The sequence below is a fragment of the Spinacia oleracea genome, chromosome 2 (genome assembly GCF_020520425.1).
Source record: "Spinacia oleracea cultivar Varoflay chromosome 2, BTI_SOV_V1, whole genome shotgun sequence".
In the NCBI taxonomy this organism is placed as follows: domain Eukaryota; kingdom Viridiplantae; phylum Streptophyta; class Magnoliopsida; order Caryophyllales; family Amaranthaceae; genus Spinacia; species Spinacia oleracea.
The window spans coordinates 59,836,367-59,852,661 of NC_079488.1; the positions used below are offsets into that span (position 1 = coordinate 59,836,367).

The 16,295-nt window shown below is 37.3% G+C and overlaps 1 protein-coding gene across 3 annotated transcripts in view; it reads left to right on the forward strand.

Annotated features, from left to right (window-relative positions):
• The first annotated feature begins 12,321 nt into the window (after positions 1-12,321).
• LOC110789931 (myosin-6) overlaps positions 12,322-16,295 on the forward strand; it is a 32,197-nt gene continuing 28,223 nt past the window's right edge. The window contains exons 1-6 of one of the 3 annotated variants that reach the window (XR_008927849.1): positions 12,322-12,576; positions 12,718-12,808; positions 13,525-13,653; positions 15,240-15,383; positions 15,810-15,955; positions 16,036-16,192. Coding sequence is in view for 2 of the 3 variants with exons in the window: in XM_056836848.1 (XP_056692826.1) it covers positions 12,788-12,808; positions 13,525-13,653; positions 15,240-15,383; positions 15,810-15,955; positions 16,036-16,192 (597 nt within the window). In the remaining variant the exon portion in view is untranslated. Of the gene's footprint in view, positions 12,577-12,717; positions 12,809-13,524; positions 13,654-15,239; positions 15,384-15,809; positions 15,956-16,035; positions 16,193-16,295 lie in introns of those variants that run through there. The other 2 variants (XM_056836848.1, XM_056836849.1) reach the window with 2 other exon arrangements.

Consider the following 16,295-nt stretch of genomic DNA (forward strand, 5'->3'; position numbering starts at 1 on the left):
CACGGAGATTTTCAAGACGGACTTTGAAGTTAAAGCTTCAAGATGAAGTCGGGCCATACTAGATCACATTTATCTTATGCATGTTTTAAGTTATTTATTGCTTTTAAATATGTCTTAAAATGCATGAGATCAAAGCTTGATTATGTTGCATGATTAAGGATTTTAGTTCACTTAAAATCTAACCAACATAGTAAGAGCCTTAAGTTCCAAACTTAAAAATTGAGTTAAAAGGTGTCATGCCAAAATATACACTTGCTTGGATATCCTTTACATCAATCTAGTAATAGTTTTCGCTCAGCGAGGTGTTACTTATTGGTCCTAAAGGGGCAAGGTACATAAATAATTGTGAGTACATGTTAGTTTTGGTGAAACTCAACGATATAAGTAAGGAGTCCTTTTATGTCGTGGCAAAATCGATAGGTTTACCTAATAAGTTCTTAGACGTACCTATCAACCAAGAATAGTTTCTAGACTATTAGCAAAAGGCTTTTGCTTACCTAAGATGTTTTAGGACTAAGTCGACAAACTGTGCTTAGTTCTTCAATGATTTTAATTTAGGATCTTGGAATCATTTTATTCACACCTGCCGGAACACATAACTTGAATAAAATGCTTAATGAACATTGAATTATGCATGTATGCTAGAATTTAAGTTTATTAAGAGAAACTGTGAATGGTTATTTATTTGTTTATTCTTTTCAATTGTAGTTTTAAATATGGCAAACAACAATTCATTCAACATTCGATCAATTCTCGAAAAGGAGAAGTTGAGCGGGAAAAACTTCCTTGACTGGCAAAGGAACTTGCAAATAGTTCTTATGCAGGAAGAAAAGGAGTATGTCCTAGAAGAGGCGATGCCCGAAGCCGCAGGCGACGGGGTCACTCAGGCAGCCCTCAATCGTTGGATTGATGCCAACAAGGATGTGAAATGTCTAATGCTCGCCACCATGAGTGCAGATCTGCAGAAAACGTTCATCAACTCAGATGCTTTCACAATCATCAGTGAGTTGAAGAACATGTTCCAAGATCTGGCTCGAGTCGAAAGATTCGAGACTCATAGGCAAATTCTTGAGACCAAGCTTAAGAAAGGCGAGCCCGTAAGTCCACATGTTCTCAAAATGATTGGACTCATTGAGAATATGAGTCGGCTGGATCAGCAATTTTCTCAGGAAATGGCTATAGACACCATCCTCCATTCTCTTCATAGCAGGTATGATCAGTTCAAACTGAACTACAGTATGAATAGTCTGGAAAAAACGCTCACTGAGCTTCACGGTATGCTGAAGACCGCTGAAAAGACGCTCAAAAGTGATAAGCAGGATGTGCTTATGGTGCGTGGGGGCAAGTTCAAGAAATCTGGAAAGAAGAGGAATGCTAAGAAAGGTGGCAACAAGGCCAGCCCAACTAAGCAAACTGGCGCCAAATCTGTAAAGAGGAAGGTCAATCAACCCACTTCTGAATCCGAATGCTTCTACTGCAAAAAGAAGGGGCATTGGAAGAGAGATTGCTTGAAGCTAAAGGAAGATCAGAAGAACGGAACAGTCGTTCCATCTTCAGGTATTTTCGTTATAGACTGTATACTTGCTAATTCAACTTCTTGGGTATTAGATACAGGTTGTGGCTCACACTTATGTTCCAATCCACAAGGACTAAGAAGAAGTAGAAAGTTAAGCAAGGGTGAAGTCGACCTACGAGTGGGAAATGGAGCACGGATTGCTGCATTAGCTGTAGGAACTTATTATTTGTCGTTGCCCTCCGGGCTAGTTTTGGAACTGGAAGAGTGTTTCAATGTTCCAAGTCTTACTAAAAACATCATTTCAGTTTCTTGCTTAGATGCTAAGGGATTTTCCTTTTTAATAAAAGACAATAGTTGTTCGTTTTATTTTAAAGAGATGTTTTATGGATCTGCTAGATTAGTCAATGGACTTTATTTATTAGATCACGACAAACAAGTATATAACATAAATACCAAAAAGGCCAAAAAGGATGATTCAGATCTCACCTATCTATGGCATTGTCGATTAGGCCATATAAACTTGAAACGCTTAGAAAGACTTCAAAAGGAAGGAATTCTAGAACGATTTGACTTAGAGGATTATGGTAAATGCGAATCATGTTTACTTGGCAAAATGACAAAGCAACCTTTCTCTAAAGTTGGAGAAAGAGCAAATGAACTATTGGGTTTAATCCATACAGATGTATGTGGACCAATGAGTACAAATGCTAGAGGTGGTTTCAGCTACTTTATCACTTTCACTGATGACTTCAGTAGATATGGTTATGTCTACCTAATGAAGCATAAGTCTGAATCCTTTGACAAATTCAAGGAATTTCAGAGTGAAGTAGAGAATCAATTAGGCAAGAAGATTAAGGCACTGCGGTCTGACAGAGGCGGTGAATATCTGAGCTATGAATTTGATGACCATCTGAAAGAATGTGGAATTCTATCAGAATTGACTCCTCCTGGAACACCACAATGGAACGGTGTGTCGGAACGGAGGAACAGGACCTTGCTAGACATGGCCAGGTTAATGATGGGTCAGGCCAAACTTCCATTAGAATTTTGGGGACATGCACTAAATAATGATGCACTCACTATAAATAGAGCTCCGTCTAAAGCTGTCGAAAAGACTCCATATGAATTATGGTTCGGAAAGCCTCCAAATGTGTCTTTTTTTTAAGATTTGGGGATGTGAAGTATACGTCAAACGATTAATTTCAGACAAACTTCATCCAAAATCTGACAAATGTATCCTTGTGGGCTATCCAAAGGAAACAAAGGGGTATTACTTCTACAATACATCTGAGAACAAGGTGTTTGTTGCTCGAGATGGTGTCTTTTTGGAGAAAGATCACATTTCCAAAATGACAAGTGGGAGAAAAGTAGACCTCGAAGAAATTCGAGTCGAACAACAAACTCTAGAGAATGCTCAAGATGACATTCAGGATGAAACTCAGAGATCTTTAGAAGAATCTGGTGAGAATCATGGTCAATCTAGAAATGTTACCCCGCGTAGATCGCAAAGATATAGATCTCAACCGGAAAGGTACTTAGGTATTTTGACGAACGAGAGCTATGACGTTCTATTACTTGAAAGTGATGAACCTGTGACTTACAAACAAGCTATGACGAGCCCTAGCTCCAAGCAATGACAAGAAGCCATGCAATCTGAATTAGACTCCATGTCTGAAAACCAAGTATGGGATTTGGTCGATTTGCCAGATGGCTACCAAGCCATTGGAAGCAAATGGGTTTTCAAACTGCAAAAGGACAAGGATGGGAAACTTGAAGTTTTCAAAGCTAGATTGGTTGCAAAAGGTTACAGGCAAGTCCACGGTTTGGATTACGATGAAACCTTTTCACCAGTTGCAATGCTAAAGTCTATTCGGATAATGTTAGCAATCGCTGCATATTACGATTACGAAATATGGCAGATGGATGTCAAAACTGCTTTCTTAAACGGCGTTTTAACAGAAACTGTGTTTATGACACAGCCTGAAGGTTTTGAGGATCCAAAGAATGCTAAAAAGGTATGCAAGCTAAAGAAGTCAATCTACGGATTGAAGCAGGCATCCAGGAGCTGGAATATACGTTTTGATGAAGCAGTCAGTGACTTTGGTTTCATCAAGAACGCAGACGAATCTTGTGTATACAAGTAGGTCAGTGGGAGCAAAATTGCTTTCCTAGTATTATATGTCGACGACATATTACTTATCGGAAATGACATTCCTATGTTGAACTCTGTCAAGATTTGGCTTGGGAAATGTTTTTCGATGAAAGATCTAGGAGAAGCACAATACATATTGGGCATCAAGATTTACAGAGATAGATCTAAAAAGATGATTGGACTTAGTCAAAGCACTTATATCAATAAGGTGCTTGATAGGTTCAAGATGGAAGACTCCAAGCGAGGCTACCTACCTATGTCTCATGGAATAACTCTAAGCAAGACTCAGTGCCCAAAAACACTTGATGAGCGTAGACGAATGAATGGGATTCCATATGCATCATTGATTGGTTCAATAATGTATGCTATGATATGTACACGCCCGGATGTTGCGTACGCACTCAGTGCTACGAGCAGATACCAGTCAGACCCAGGAGAGGCGCATTGGACTGCTGCCAAGAATATTCTGAAGTACCTGAAAAGGCACAAAGATGACTTCCTGGTCTATGGTGGAGATGATGAATTAGTTGTTAAAGGCTATACGGACGCAAGTTTCCAAACCGACAAAGATGATTTCAGATCACAGTCTTGGTTTGTCTTCTGCCTCAACGGAGGTGCAGTAAGCTGGAAAAGTGCTAAGCAAAGCACCATTGCGGATTCTACAACTGAAGCGGAGTACATTGCTGCACATGAAGCAGCAAAGGAAGCTATATGGCTAAGGAAGTTCATAGGTGAACTTGGTGTAGTCCCCTCCATTAAAGGACCAATAGCCCTGTATTGTGATAATAACGGAGCTATTGCACAGGCAAAGGAGTCTAGACATCACCAGAGAGTCAAGCATGTACTTCGTAGATTTCACCTTCTACGAGAGTTCGTTGAAAGAAAAGAAGTCGAGGTAAACAAGATTGGAACTGATGACAACATATCAGATCCATTGACTAAACCTCTGCCGCAGGCGAAGCACAACTCGCACACTGCAGCTATGGGAATCAAGCATATTGGAGAATGGCTTTGATATCCCTGTTTAATATTTTAAAGTTTTAGAGTTTAAATCTTTGTAAAACATTATTGGTTAATCATTCACAATAAATGAAGAGAATTCATTTTTCCATTTAATTTGTGGTTTATTAAATGATGAGTCCCTTCAATTTGGCGATATATTCAAGATAGACTGTCAGGACCAGTCCTGTGACTAAGAAATGTCTATCAAGTGAACTTGAATGTCAAAGGTTGAAAATGGTCCCTAGTCGGAGTTTTCTATAAAATTGGACGCATAGAAAACATTAGACGATTAGAATGCAAGATGACTAGTAGTTCTGTTTCTTGAACTATGTGGACATGGCAATGTCATAATCATTTGCATAGATACTTACTTTGGGAAGACTAGTATCGGACAAGACCTATGAAACTTTACTGTAAGAGATGAAAATCTGTCATAAGTAAATTTCATTAAAATTATTAGACACTAAATCCTCAATACCTGAGTGATTTGAGATTACTTGTTTGAGAACTGGTTGCTTTGACGTTGACCAACCGTCGCACCGTAAAAGGAGGCTATAAAGGCAACGCTCAGGTAATCACCTATCAAACGAAGTCTAATCTCAAGATCGCAAGATTGGGATTGTCCTCCCATAAATCGGGATGAGATGCTTAAAAGTTGTACAAGGCCACTCGGAGAGCTAGAAACTGTGAAATGCATGGCCGTGCTCGGATGAATCATAGGCTATGATTATCTGTTTATTTGATCAGTTGAACTCTGAAACCGAGAAACACCTCTGGACATAATAAGGATGACAACTCTTACCTTATGTTTAAGAGCAAGCATCGAGCGACAAAGGAATTAGGAAATGCACACTTGTCCCTAAGGACAAGTGGGAGACTGAAGGAAATAGTGCCCTTGGTCCAAGTATGCATATAATATTAAGTCTAATAAATGCGGTTCAGTATTAATTAACAAGTTAATAATTCAGTGAGATCAAGTGAGCTGAATGCCTGACTAGAGGCCGCTTCAGTTCAAGTGGAATTAATTATATTAATCCACAACTTACTCTTGACTGAACCCGTAGGGTCACACAAATAGTACGTAAACGGATCAAGTATTTAATGGCATTAAATACTCCATCTATGGATATTCGGAATCGACGGATCTTGGTTTCAGTGGGAGCTGAGATCGTCACAGGCAAGAAATGAATACTCCGGAAACGATGATATTGCCGGAAACGGAAATATGGATCGTATCGGAAATATAAATATTATCCAAGTCGTAGATGTTGCCGGAAACGGAAACATGGTACGTATCGGAAAATATTATCGGAAATGGAAATATTGCCGGAATCGGAAATATTGCCGGAAACGGAAATATTGTCAGAATCGGAAATATTATCGGAATCGGAAAATAATTCCGGAAACGGAAATATTAAATATTTGTTCGAAACGGAAATTAATTTCGGAATCGGAAATATTAAATGTTGTTCGTATCGGAAATGAATTCCGGAATCGGGAATTTAATCGGAAGCGTATCGTACGAATTAGCATCGGACGAGGCCCGCTAGACGAAGGCCCAGCACGAAGCCAGGTCATCGCCTAGCGAGCCGCACGCAGCAACTCACGCCTCGACCAGGCCCAGCGCAAGGCCAGGCCCAGCCAAGGGCGCGCGCGCACGCAGCACCGCACATGGGCTGTGCGCTTGTCGTGGGCCGCAAGGCCTGCGCGGGTGCACGGCTTGTACGATGCGTGTGCGGGAAATCCTAATCCTATTAGGATTCGTGCGAAGATTAAAATCATAATCCTATTAGATTTGCTTTGTTATTTAGAGTCCTAATAAAGTTCTAATTAACAAATCCACATCCTAGTAGGATTACAATTCCTTTTCCATACCTCTATAAATAAGGGCCTAGGGTCATTATTTGTAAACACGATTCAAGTATTCAAAGTGATTTTTGAGAGCAAAAATTCAGTGATATATAATTGCCTACAATAGCCGAAAATTCTAAGTACCTTAAGGGCGATCCTAGTTGGTCAAGCTTAAGGCGGATCCGGACGTGCTATGGACTATATACGGAGGGACGACATTTGGAGTCCTAAAGACTTGTTCTTGTTTGGTTCGGGCGCAGCTAGGGAAGACACACAACAAAGTGTATGCATCTAAACTATGCTAAATGATTATGTGTAAATAATATGCTTTCCTGGCTTTATGGTTTTTCCGCATGATTTATGAATTGTCATATGTATCATAACCTAACATTGAAAAGGTGGGATCCTCCCCTTTCCTGTTCTCTGTCTGACCAATTATTTACTTTTTTTATACCATTATCCTGTGTTCATTATTTAATGCAAAGAATTGCCATAATATTTGGTTTGGTAGTTCATGTTACTTTCGTGTATTTTTAATGGGAATGAAGAAAGTTGAATCCATAGTATTCTCTCTTCTAGGTCTTGCCAGGTATCCCACACATGCGGTCTTTGTATTTTTTTCGACCCTATTTATGGTTGCATTTTGTTGATTGAAGAAAATGTCCTCTATCTTGGCCTAATTGTTAATTTTATTTTATCTGTACAGGTCATCTCATTCTTTGTCTCGTATACAATAGAATTTATGTAATCGTCTGTTGGGTTAAGGGAGGAGGTAAGGACTTAAATTGTTCCATTTTAAGAATCAATGGTCTTATGGTATGTTGCTTCATTCAGAAATTTGATGAAGTTTTATATTCCAAGTCTGGTGCATAGAGTTATGTATGTCAATTTTTCTCACTTAATGTGTGCAAACAATTGCATCTTGGATGTCAGGTCTGGTGCAGACAACTATTCATGTCAAATAAAGTTTTAAAAGGGTGAATCTCACGTCAGCAGACATGAGAGTATCAAATTCCGGTCAACTAAAACTGACGCAAACACCTGAAGGTTGCGATAGACCACCTATGATGTTGGGTTTGCTGATTCAAGATCACCCAGAGCTGACGACAGACTATGTCGAAGCCCACACATGCCCTCATGATCACAACAAAAAACCACCCGAAGTTGATGGCAGAGAACTCAAAATTGACGGCAAACTAGACGGAGCTAATTGGTAGACCACCTGAAATTGATGCCAGACCCAAAAGTTCATATTGAAAGGAAGGCCTAAAGAGCCCGATACATGATAAAGGTAATATATTGCATGTTTGAAACCATGATAAATCATTTTCGAAAATCATAAATGCAACAAACTCAGTGAATGCTTGGAACAAAATATGTCGTTTATGATTTTGAGTTGACAATTTAGAAAAAAGTAAATGCAGTATCAGTATCATAAATGCAGCAAACTCGGTGAATGTTAATGACATATAGAACAAAGTATTCTTTATTGTTGGTGTTGTTTGAATAATTTGTGTCAATAGAAATGCAGTATGTGGAGTAACGTGGATGTAACAATGTCTTGTGTTACTTCCTAAAGCCAAGTACGTAGGCTATAGAGTCCCAAATAGAAAAAGATAATCAAAAGATCTCCTTCGGCTCTAAACAACTACTTACCTAATTGGGAGCTTTTCGGTCTTCTTTATCGTCTATGACTCCCTCGATAGCTGTTGTACTAGGATTCGTTGAGCTGAAGACGTCCCTTGATTGATGGTTGCTTGTTTGTTGCAGGTAAAGTTTATAATTTGGTCAATCATCCATCTGAAGCGAAAGAAGTTACTGTCTTTCTATCTTCTCTCCATCTGGCCGAAAGTTGGCATGTCTGAAATCATAATTTTGAGACTCTCTTGTTGATGTTTTGGACAAAAGGGAACAAGAAACAACACCTCTAAAAGATCAGTTCGTTTATAATATAGAATTGCATAAAGAAAGGATCAGTTGCATATGAGCTAATTTCGTGTTTTGGATAGAAATTTTGTTGCAAATCATATTTAATACACTGATCATTGGAAAAAAATATATAGAAAATAATTTTAGCTTATCAACGATGTTATTCTTAAACACACGTCAGTCGGGAAAAAGGAGCCACACGAATACACGATATCTTTTTTCTGCCTAATTTGCATTTGTGTTCCTATCAGCTAGGAAGACTTCACGGCATGTTTTGCTGGTTCATTTTCCAAATCAAAAAGAACCAAGGCTTAGAAAAATATACATAGCAAGGGTCAATTTGTTCCATGGCTTCATTGACAAATACTTCAAGGAGTCAGAGAACTCCAAATTCACAAAGTGCGTAGGAGCTGGTCTATGCTGGTCTGTTGTTGTAACACCCTAATAATTCCTTGCTTTTATAAAACCATTTTCCAACATTAAAATAAAGGAATTACTAAAGTATTACCGCCACCGTGATAACGGTTAAGGCTATTACCAGAATTACGCATCGGAATTAATGTCAACTAACTTTTAAAAACGTAACTAATAAAATATCGAGGCCTCCTACAATTCGGAACCATGACGGCCCAAAAACCAAAGTATAAAAAGTTCAACAATTTCAAACATAATTAAAGTAAAATTAAATAGTTCAAAATACGAAAGCATGCAACTCTCTCGATCATCCCAAGCCACATGATTTCGATCTACCAACCTGCTATATTATTCTACTCTCCATCAATGCAAGTGCAATGATAGATCATCATAGGGTCAATAAAGCAAAGGCCATGACCAAAAACACAAAGCACGTAGTCAGCGAAAGCTGAGTACTTACAAGAATAGAGTGAAACAAAACTATAAACATGCATCACTCTCTAAGTACTAATCATCACGCAAAAGCCATTTAATAATTAACAAACAAATCATGAATACAAGACTCGACTCTTGACTCACAGTTTAATTAGAATAAGCTTCGAACGGGCCAAAAGAAATATTCCATAAAGGAAAGGTGATGGGAGCCAACCATACACCAAAAAATAATTAATAAAATTGGGCCATACAGAGTGTCGGGCCATACCGACGGAATTCCTGCGCAAAATATGAATGAAACAACGTCTTGTATCATTAGTAGGAGATCAAGCTTTCCGGCAAGTCTCCCCCCATTGTTCATACTCAAGGTATACGTTCCAAGAGTTTTGAAGCTTGTTCTGGTTGCACTTTACGTTTATTAATATTTTATTAAAGGCGAACTCAAGACTCAACAACATACACACATACAATTAATAAACAACAACCAAAACAATCTTATTTTAATGCTTTAGGACTTGTGATCAACAAAGCAAGACACTTGTGAAATTACTACCATGTTCCTCCTCACCAAAGTGAGATTCAACATCATGCCCATTAACATGAGGGTTGTGCCCTTGCACGACAATTCCTAATTCATTTCATATAATATTCCCAACTGAACCCTACATATGTGGTGGCTTACGTGAGCTAACCCTTCACATGTGGTAAAATAAATAGTACTACGAAGTACGAATAATTGGCTCAAAAGTATGCTAGACATCCCGTACAATAGCATAACAAATAAATAATCCATCCCTTGCATGTGAAACAAACCATACATGCATAAATATTGAACAACATGATTGACAATGAAATCCATACTCATAATAATCTCAACATGCTTGTTCAACAATTAACCCAATAAATCCAACATCATAAATCACATGATCGTTCACCAAAAATAAACATGCTTCCACATAATATAATTCACATCAACAACAGTCATGTAATTCTCTTGACAAATGGTGTGGTCGCCCTAGACTTGTACGTACCTTGAATACCTAAGCGTAGGAGCCACTTTGCAATAACGAGAACTCACTTAGAAATCACCTCCTATCACCAAAATAATGAAACTTAAATTATTTCCATGTTCATTAAATTTCCAGCAACTTTATAAAATCTAAAACCTCATTTAAACTTTAGAATTCAATCTTTTTTCAATAATATAATCGTCTCAATTTGCAAAACCAATCCCTAGTACGAAAACATACTTTTTCCGCCTTTAAAATCAATAAAAATCAACACTTTAAGCCTTTATTCAAATCTGAAAATATAATTGATTATCATAATTAAAATCATCACCTAATTATGCTAATCAATTGACTCATTAGGTCTAGGTTAAAACCCTAACGATAAAATCCCAATAAAACCAATTTATCATCATAAAAATCAATCCTTTATTAAATAAACGAATCTGAAAATTCATACTTTAATAATTAAAACAAGCCTAATGAATCACAACACGTAAATCCTCAAAGCACGGTGTTCACAACCGATTCCCAGTATTTTAATCATTCAAAACAATAATAATATTATAATTTAAAATGCGGAATTTAAATAGAATAGGTAAGGAAGAAGAGAATTAATGTGATTGGGCGAAAAGAGTGAACAAGAACGAACAAAACACGAACACACACACACAACGCACAACTCGTGTGCGTGTGTGCGCAGCGACGAAGGGGGACGCAGCAGCGGGGCAACGCGCCTGGGCTGGGCGCTGCGTGCGAGCGAGAGGCGAGAGGGGAAGACCAGAGGAAGGGGTGTGGGTGTGCGAGGGACAGCAGCACACCACACGGCACACAACACTCGACGCAGCAGGGGAAACAAGGGGGGGACGAGGGCTGTGCCGTGCGAGAGGCACGAGCAGCAGCGAGCAATAGGGGACGACGAGGACGAGGGGACAGCGAGCACGAGCACTCGTGCTGTGCGGGCCGGCCTAGAGGAAGAGGGGCAAGAGGAGTGAGGTGCAAGCAAGCAAAAAGAGGGTTTATGAAATTAAGGGATTCATTTAATGATGGGGAGTCCTATTTATAGGCTCCCTATTTTCAATGGGCTAGGCTTAGGAAATTATAATTGGGCTTAGGAAATTAAATGATTGGGCTAGCTTAGGACTTGAATTAAATTTTTTTGATTGGACTCGTTTAATAAAACGAATTGGACTTTTCATTTAAAACCCGAACCTTTTAAAATTACTTGCGACCCAATAAATTTTCCGACTCGAAAATTAAATTCGTTTTGTAATTAATTAAAATAATAAATATTCTAATTAATTAAAATACATTTAAATACTATTTAAATGCGAAATAAATTCCAAAAATCTAAAAATGCTTTATAAATATAATAAAATATATTTATAAATATTATAAAAATACGAGGTATTACAGTTGTTACTACCAGTAAAGAGAAGCTCTCGATCGGAGGGAACTGATGTATCAAAACAATCAAAATGAATCAATGGTGAGTCATATGAGTAATATGACCTACTCAATCAATCTGCTCAATACTCGGGGTGAGGTTGAAGTGATGTCATTCATATGACCTATTCTGGCTCGATTACCTTCGCGCCGAAAGAAATCAAAGAAGACAAATTGTCAAGATTGATATTGTTTGTAATTAGTTGAAGAATGTATGACCATGCATTTTGCATAACGAGATTTTAAGATTTTAATCGAAAATCTTTAATTGTGTTCCCACAAGGATGTGTTCATTATATATTTTAGAGAATACTTTTCAGAAATCGAGACAATATTTTGGCTTGTGATTAAGTTTGAACTTCATTTTGACATGATTTTAGCATTTTTTGCCGTTGCATTAACCACCTAATTTTGCATCCGCTTTTTACATAGCATTTTTACGGAATAGATTTTTATATCTTGGGATGGTCCAACAACTAGTAACATACAAATATATACTAAGAACCTAATAAATTGCAAACAGTAAGAGAGTAGTTTGTTAGCGTCCGAAATGAACCTACCCCGTTATGGTTTGATAGTTCCTCCACGAGCATGCTGCAGCCTGCATGCATGGTGAATTTGTGATGGAGCAGCACTAAAAATTAAAATGACATAACTAATTAATAACGGGTCAAATACTACTTAATTTTAGAAATTATTATTCTCCCTCATTCTCTCTTTCCTTTGATCATCCAACCAATACTTCCCTGAAACTGCTTTCTCTCTCCTCAATTCTAATCGACACCATTTTACCTGTTTTCTTGCCGGATTTGATCGGCATTCTGGTGCGAATTTGTAACCTTTTGTTGAATTTTTTTTTTAATTATGTGTACGAATTGACGATTTAATTTGATTATTTTTACCCTAACGTGATTTCTATTTAGTGAATCAATGATAATGTTTCTGATTGTCGTTGTTTTTCGCAGGAAGAATGGTGAAAATTAATTGTAATTAAGGTGTCATTGTGTGACTATCTACATACGAAATTGAGACGAAATGGGGACTACTCCAAAACAGGCAAGAATGAGATTTTTATGTGTTATATCCTGCATTTGAACATTTCGGTTTAGCTCATTTTGGACTGTTACTAATTTGTTTCATTGATTTGTTGACGAAATGGGGACACTCCAAAACAGGCAAGAATGGGATATTTATGAGTTATATCCTGCATTTGAACATTTAGGTTTAGCTCATTTTGGACTGTTATTGATTTGTTTGTGAATATAATATTTCGGTTATTTAATGGCTTATCGTCTTATTTTGGCCTGTGATTGAAAAAATAAGTGCACGCGAACTAGCTTAGTTGGTAACGATTGGGGGTGGTACACGATAGTTGTGTTCAAATCCTGGCTTTTTTTTATAGCAGGCTTTGTAAGATGTTGATAGTAGCTAGTGTGTTCAATTGGGGTGCTCATATTTGTCCAGCTCTGAAGTTTAATAATTTATTCAGAAATCAGACATTGCCTGATTTATGGAATGGTTAGGAATGAGAGACACATTCAATTAAATAGTGGGGACTAAGTTTTTTCTCACTAGTGAGAAACAAGTTTATTTTTCCCTTCAATCAGACTTCAAAGTATTTTTCATGTTTCAGTGGTGATTGTTGGCGGTTTAGGTACTAACCCAGACCAGAATGTGAGTGTGTGAAGAATAATTAGTATGTATTGTACTTTGTTTCATAAAAAAAAAGTTCTATAACAATCACCTGTTGGATAATCTTTTTTACTGTGCAGGCTGTAAGTATTCATTATGTGGTGGGATCTCTTGTTTGGGTGGAGGATCAAGAGGAAGCTTGGCTAGATGGAGAAGTAGTGGAAGTGAATGGAGAAGAACTAACTGTAAATTGTACAACGGGGAACATTGTGAGTTTCTTTATCTCTGATTGAATATTTGTATTACTTGTACCATGCTCTTTGTCATTTAGTAATGGACCAAGTTTTGAGAAACGACATGTTGAAAGGAATAAATGACATTATACAATATTATGTGAAGATTGTAAGATTTATTTACCATCTTGGGCAATGTAAGTGAGGACAACCGTACCGTGGTTCTAAAGCTCATTGGTGCAACGTTTGATCCGAAAAATTGCAAGAGCAAAACCTACAAGGGAATGAAGTGGTGATTACTTTTTCATTAGCTTGTCCTAATCTCCTAGTCGTGACCATCAAACTATCTGAATTCTTCTCTGGTCCTAGCATTGGTGCAGGCTCAAATTTGATGCTACTAATCTAAAATGCAATTGTGTTTGTCTACAAGTTAATTTATACTTTAAACTAGTCAGCTATAATTCTCAGGTGCAATAGTAGAAGACGGACTTAATCCAGCTGGTTACGAGTTATGGGTTTATTGTTTCTAAGTAAATTAAACAAGTTTTGGGAAGCATATTGATAGTAGATCTTCAGGTTACAGTGTCTCTTTGACGGTTTGACTTTCCAGCTTTTGGCATTCATGGTTGAAGTTGGGCATTGACAAACGTGAAACTCCAAATGTTGTAATAGATAAAGAATAAAGGAAGTTATATTCTAGATTTCTAGTTTCTCTTCTATATCTTAGTCATCAGATCTTAATCTTTTTAAGAACATGTTGGTCATTGTCTCCATTAAATAGGATGATTAACCGCAAATCAACTAAATGTTTAATGAAAAATACTTTTGGCTTCACATTATTTCGATCAGTAGTATTCTTCATAATCATTTGATATTTATGCTTGGAAAATTCTGTTGTACTTTGACCTCAATTTGGGTTATTTTGTACTTTTTTGTGCGAAGTTTTAACTTATAAGATTCAATTCTGCGAAAACATTCACCATTGCATTGGACCTTGCTAATTTGTTCATGGCCATTGCCAGGAGAAAAGGACTTAGTGTGGATTCCATAATGTACTCTTGCATTCTAATCATAATGGAAATTTTTCTAATAATCTTGAAAGTGCTTGTACATAATCAATAAATTTAGGCGATACCAAGTACATCTCTTGGTACCCTGTCATAAGATTTCTTGATATTGGTTAAATTATGTTCAAATTCTTTATCACTGAACGATATTTCGACATAAGTATTCCTGTAAGGTGAATGGCTTATAAATGCTTCTGTTGTCCTCAAACTATCACCCGATTTTGCTTAATTAACCAATTTGATGTGGGCCTAGCATATAGGGAAGGGGATTTATTCTTGAAAAAAGGCCTAAAACATACGGTTATATGGTATAAAGTCCCTAAAAAAAACTATTCAAAGGCTTTTGTACAGTAAAAGGCAGCCATTGTGCTGAGTCTTCTGTTACGAATAAAGACCCGTGCTCGATCACAGGACATTCCCCCGCATGGCATGTTGCCACTTATGTAACATGTAATTGATAATGTTTTCTGATTTCTTAACTTTGGTGGACCCTTTTATTCTCATATTTTCTAGCATTATGCCATTATTGATTTTTTTTCTTTTAAAAAACTATAGGTTGTTGCTAATGGATCCAGGGTTCATCCAAAGGATCCCGAAGCACCTCCTTCTGGCGTAGATGATATGACCAAGCTTGCCTATCTACACGAGCCAGGGGTTCTTGATAATCTGAAATGTCGTTATGATTTAAATGAAATTTATGTAAGTGATGAACAGCTTCCCTTCTCTCTGTTTGCGGCTTGCACATGTGCATGGTTGTGTTTTTAAAATTCGAATTTTGGACTCTTACACATGTGCAGTCATACTGATGCATTTATTATATCTTTGTATGCCTGTCATAATTGTGCATGTATTTACTAGTACTTTTCACTTAATTTTGTTATACTAGTTTTTGAATTTGTGCATTCAGCTATCAGGGATTAAGTATGTTCTCTGAATTACTCTGTGTATTTTGATCTTCATATCTGTTTTCAGAGTATTCGGAATTTTTTTGGAATTTTCTAGTGGTGCTGCATTCCCTATTTTTCTATGTGATTATATCTCATTATTTTATAATGAATCAAGGATATTAAAGTTTAGTATTCGACTTCCCTACAATAAATTTGATACTACTGAATTTCTTTCTAGACATACACAGGAAATATATTGATCGCTGTGAACCCTTTCCAAAGGTTACCTCACTTGTATGACAGTGGTATGAAGAAGAAGTACAGAGGGGCAGCTTTAGGCGAACTAAGCCCGCATCCATTTGCAATTGCAGATTCTGCATACAGGTAATATTGGCTTTCTGTGGTCATTTTTGAAGCTGCTATTCTCATGTGGACTTTGTTGTTGATTATAAATTTCATGACAGATTGATGTTACAGGAAGGAATAAGTCAGTCAATTTTGGTTAGTGGGGAGAGTGGAGCAGGAAAAACAGAAAGCACTAAAAGTCTTATGCAATTTCTAGCATTTATGGGAGGAAGAGCTAATGCTGAGGGACGTACTGTGGAGCAGCAAGTACTAGAGGTGTGAACAGTTTAATGAAGTCTTTTTTTTTTCCCCTACATATTATGTAATTTTTTTGTACAAGTACTTGGATAAATATTGTTTCCGTCTGGGAAGGTATTGA